The sequence below is a fragment of the Setaria italica genome, chromosome IX (assembly GCF_000263155.2).
Source record: "Setaria italica strain Yugu1 chromosome IX, Setaria_italica_v2.0, whole genome shotgun sequence".
Lineage (NCBI taxonomy): Eukaryota > Viridiplantae > Streptophyta > Magnoliopsida > Poales > Poaceae > Setaria > Setaria italica.
In genome coordinates, this window is record NC_028458.1 from 13223091 (window position 1) to 13228357 (window position 5267).

The 5267-nt window shown below is 43.0% G+C and overlaps 1 protein-coding gene across 1 annotated transcript; it reads right to left on the minus strand.

Moving 5' to 3' along the window:
• Window positions 1-301: 301 nt before the first annotated feature.
• LOC101783238 (WAT1-related protein At5g64700-like) lies at window positions 302-2771 on the minus strand. The gene is given in 8 exon segments (XM_012848951.1): window positions 302-473; window positions 600-751; window positions 822-970; window positions 1090-1358; window positions 1444-1560; window positions 2097-2162; window positions 2521-2651; window positions 2697-2771. Coding segments are annotated over 8 exon segments (1131 nt in total).
• Window positions 2772-5267: the final 2496 nt, after the last annotated feature.

Sequence of the window (5267 nt, forward strand, 5' to 3'; positions counted from 1 at the left end):
TAAAATGCTTATTTATGAGATGGTTTTAAAAACATGAAACTCTTTTTAGCAATTTGACGTCACATGGATGGTTAGACGGGCGGAATGGCACATAAGGCAAAAGGTTTGAATTGATAGCAACGAGGGAACTTTATAATTTCCATGGCACACAAGGAACATGTAACCTTGTTGGTGGCACTAAGGGAATTGACTTCCAAAACTATCAAGCCTTGCTACAAATGTTCATCATAATCGCGACTAATTGTGGAATGCCTATCCAGCAATAATCAGTATGCTTTATTTTAGAGTATGTCTTCCACAGCTATGCTATTTCATCTCCATGCCGCAACTGCAACTCATGTCCACCCTGCTCTCCATTTGAGGTGTATTGCTTCTGATTGGCCTTCTGCGCTGCCGCAGCGTGCTGCAGCTCCTTCCCCTTCCCCAACAGAAATGTATAGAGCCCCAAGATGACGAGCAACGTCCCCAGTATGCTGCAGATCATGGAAGCAAGCAGCTAGTGGCATCAGAGTATGCAACATGTACACTGGCATTTGTTGTATTTGCTACCGGCTTATTGCAAAGCTGATACATCTCTCTGTTCAGCAACAAGAACTCACCTCCCCAAGAAGATATTGGTATCAAGCAACACCGAGTCCATAACAACTGTGGCAATCATCGCCAATGAGTTGAACATGGGAGGGTAGATTGGGCCGCGGCGCTTGACTGCCCATGACATCAGCATAAATGCTACACTGGTGGTGAACACCCCCTGTTTCGACGGAATAGGTGATTAGCATATCATGTTTCATATAAAGGTAAAGCATGGCGTGCCGCCTTACCGAGTATATAACTGTCAGAAGTTGAAGGTCCCATTTGAGCGTCCATGCTGATTTCTTCGAGTCGATCAGGATGCCAATCACAAATGCCTGCAGGCTTCCTGACAGACATGTAAGTGTTGTCGCCCAATACCGATATGGGAACACCTTAGCTAGCCTAATCTGCGGTGACATAAAATTCCAGTAAGCAAGAATTGGAGTGTTTTAATGGATGCTGAACATTCATATCGCTCCTTCAGAAGTAGCTATACATATAAAGCATACTAAAAACATTCTCATGATCAAGTATGCATCTGTATGATGAACCAAAATGCATAACCAAGGCAGCTTCCGCACAGGAACAATGTGCCAGCAACCATATTGTGGTGATGGGTAGGGCTTGTCGCTGCATGGAACTGTGATTTCAGCAGGTGGGTAGGCCAAGGATGATGCACCAGCTTGCCTTTGTACAGTCTGACCATCATCATTCCCCCAACACATGTCAAGATGCCTAAGAGCTTCATCCTTCCACACCAACTTGTAAGGATCAAGTTCTCTACCCTAAACAATGTTTCACACATATAGATTACTGGTCAGCTTGTTTTGTCACATTGTATTCAGATTTGTATGCGGAAAATTTGAATACCGGAGTGTGATGGCGATGAGAGAGGTCATGACGGGGATCAGATTCAGGAAGATGACAGAGTATGTGGCATTGGTGCTGTGCAGCCCGTAGTAGTACAGCCCCATTGCAAGGATAATCCTACATCAGACAGAAGTGAAGGGCTAACTCAAAATTCTGACAATAATTTTCCCTCAAAAGAGATGTGGCAAAGAATGTGCACTGCATCATTATTTTTGCACTTTATACTTCTTAAGAAATTCTATCTAGACAATTTACTAATAAGATCTTCCAGTAGCAAATTCATGCACTCTTTCAAATGGTCACATCGAGTTCTTGTGTTATGACTTATGAGTAGTTATTAAGTACAGAAGATTGCTTAAGTTTCTCTACAAGATATTTATTTTCATACAAGTTTCACTACAAGATATCTTCGATCAGGTCTTGTTTCTGTAAGATCAATATGATCATATTTTGAAGGGACTGGTTGCATAAAACTGATATTTTTTTTATAGTGTTTGAACTCAACAAGTGAGAACTCAACAATCTGAGGGATCTAAGTTTAATTTTACCTTTCCCTTTTTTACAAACATTCCATGAAAACAATCGATTTCTACCTTCCAAGGAGACTAAAGTATATACTGCAATTGAGCACATGATGGTGAGAAAGTACTAACCCAAATGTAGCATTCAGGGAAATCCAACCCCATTGAACAAGATTTGGCATTTTCCTTGTTACATCCCTGCATCATAAGGCAACCAAGAAATGGCAAATGAGTAACAAAAAAAATGAGAAAACCTTCAAGAAAACAAGATATTACATCAATTCGATTATACACCTATTTTTGTTCTTTTTCCAAGAACGTGCCTGAGCATGTATTTCATCAAGAGGAAAGCAAGGTGAGAACACATATTTTTGTTGCACAACTCTTGGATCTCTACAAATGAAAGAATTGCTCAGATTCAAATATTGAAACCCAAGTTCTGTTTCTTCACAACCAGTCATGTGCACTTTATTTGGAAATTGATCTGAGACCGATACATGCGTGCGTTTGCTGGAGCTAGCAAGAGAACTAACAAGGTATGTAGTTCATTGCATACCTCTCAAAGATGAGGGTGAGAGGCGCCACGGCGGCGGCACCAATGAGGTTGCGGTAGGCAAGGAGCATGTAGGGGCGCATGCTGGTGTTGAGGGCCAACTTGGAGAGGAGCACAAGGAGGATGGAGAAAAGCTACACCAGCACCATGCTCGCCGGTATCATCACGGCAACCAGCACCTTGCTGCTGCTGCTACTGCTGGTGGTGGGGACACCGCCACCATTTGGCTCGGCAGCGACCTTATCAGCACCCATGGTCATTTCTTCCACGACGCTGCCTTCCGTGATACTTTCCTTTTGCTTTAATATAAGAGCTACACCCTCTGTTCCATAAAGAATGCATTCATATTATTAAATATTTATCAAAAAAATCAAATCCTAACTCGTGGACAAGATTTTCTAATGTGCATGCACATTTAATTTCTATTTTCACTCCATTCCAAGATGCCTGCGCATTTAATTGCTACTAAGGTGCACGGGTATTTAATTGCCTTTTTCGTTTTCTTTGTAAGGTGCATGCCCATAGTTTTGAGTCACAACAAACAATCATTATGACTCCATTGCCACGGCCCATGGCATGAGAAACATAGATCGAAGCGAGACGTGAGTACAAGAAGTGCAGCGAGAGAGGTTTATTGGATCTCCTACCTGCTTGCCGGCATAGCCCTTTCGTAGCTAGATGCAAGGAACATCGAGCGCTTGTGTTATTCTTTTGGGAGTGTCTATTTATTTGTCGATAGATTTTTTAGGGTAAAATCTGTTGAATTTTATGATGTTGCATACGTTACTCTGATGCTGCAGATGTTATTCTCCCATGTTGCATATGACTGAAACATGAAGTACTATACAACATGCGAGAGTAATACATTGAAACGTGGTAAATAGTATCCGTAACATCGGGAGAATCTGCCACATTTCCTCCCCTAAAATCATGAAATATTTTGAAACATCGAAGAATAATGTTTGCAACATCTAATGACAATATTTGCAACATCAAAAATTTTCAAAAATCTGTCGACAGATAAATAGCAAAACTCTATTCTTTTTTCCCACTTTACCTTGTGCCTGGATGAGTTATTTAATATGGTTCATGTGACATCACTTCAGGGAGATATTTGTCATGTTTTGTGGTATTTTTTTTCTTACTAGAGCTAGAGGCTAGATATAAACTATTTTGGCTTTGCATGCCTTATGGCTGGAATAAAACTATTCCTTCATCTAAAAGAGATTTACTATTGTTTTGAATAAATGCTACGAGGTTGTGTTATATGTGTGTGTGTGTGAAATTAATTGTAAGTGTAAATTTGATATCTTACTGCTGACACAGAAGATTCTTCTCCAAGATCTTAATTAATACGAATAGACGTTTCTTGATCAGGTTCGCGGGTAGACAATGCTTCAAGTTTTCAAACCGAAATCACACTGAATAGCTACTGTAAATCTGTTCGCTTTGCTTCAGTTATCACGCATGGATTGATAAACTGAATAGGAGTGCAAATATGCAGATGAACACAAATTTTGGTTAGGACCTTTGGCTGTTAGCCATCGGATCTTAGGCCTATTTGGTTGCCGGAGGAGTCTAGCCTGGCTCGCACCAGCCAACCTGGCTCCCTAGAGTCAGGTCCATTGCATGCAGGAGCATGGTGCTTGGTTGCCTGCTCGCACGGGCCAGGCTCTCCCGAGAAGCTGTTTGGTTGCTCGGACGAGAACAGGTTGCATGAGATGAAAATATATAAATAATCATCGTAATGACATTTATTACGGAGAAACTATTATCTTATAGCTCTTAGTTTATCTTATTACTCCTTAATATTAATCAAAATATATTAATATCATTTAATATGTGCTAATAATGTACTAATAACATCATTAGATGGCTAATTACCTGCACCACGCGAGCCTGGCCCGGCAGAAACGACCGATTTCCTCGCACTGGCAGAGCCTGGTTGCGGAAGGAATCTTGCACGCGCGGAGCCTGGCCGAGCAGATACACGAACCAAACAAATAGGAAATCTTGCACCAGCCACTACGGGAAACACACGAATTGCCGAGTGCCACAGGCACTCGGCGAAGGCATGAAAACACTCGGCAAAGGCTTTGCCGAGTGTAACACTCGGCAAACAACACACGGCAAATTTTGTGTCGGCAAACACTACTTTGCCGAGTGTCAAAACTCGAGCACTCGGCAAACATTTTGCCAACGGCCAAAAAACACTCGGCGAAAAAAAAATACTCGGCGAATAGACGCTGACGGCGTCGGGGGGTAACGGCGGGTTTGCCGAGTGCCGGACGGTAGGCACTCGGCAAACACCAGGGGTATGCCGAGTGTCGAGTGTCTTGTCCATGACACTCGGCAAAGAGGTCATATTTGCCGAGTGTCATGGACAAGACACTCGACACTCGGCATACCCCTGGTGTTTGCCGAGTGCCTACCGTCCGGCACTCGGCAAACCCGCCGTTACCCCCCGACGCCGTCAGCGTCTATTCGCCGAGTATTTTTTTTTCGCCGAGTGTTTTTTGGCCGTTGGCAAAATGTTTGCCGAGTGCTCGAGTTTTGACACTCGGCAAAGTAGTGTTTGCCGACACAAAATTTGCCGTGTGTTGTTTGCCGAGTGTTACACTCGGCAAAGCCTTTGCCGAGTGTTTTCATGCCTTCGCGAGTGCCTGTGACACTCGGCAATTCGTGTGTTCCCGTAGTGCTGATGCAGATTTCTATTTGTTTGGGTCGTGTATCTGCTCGGCCAGGCTCCG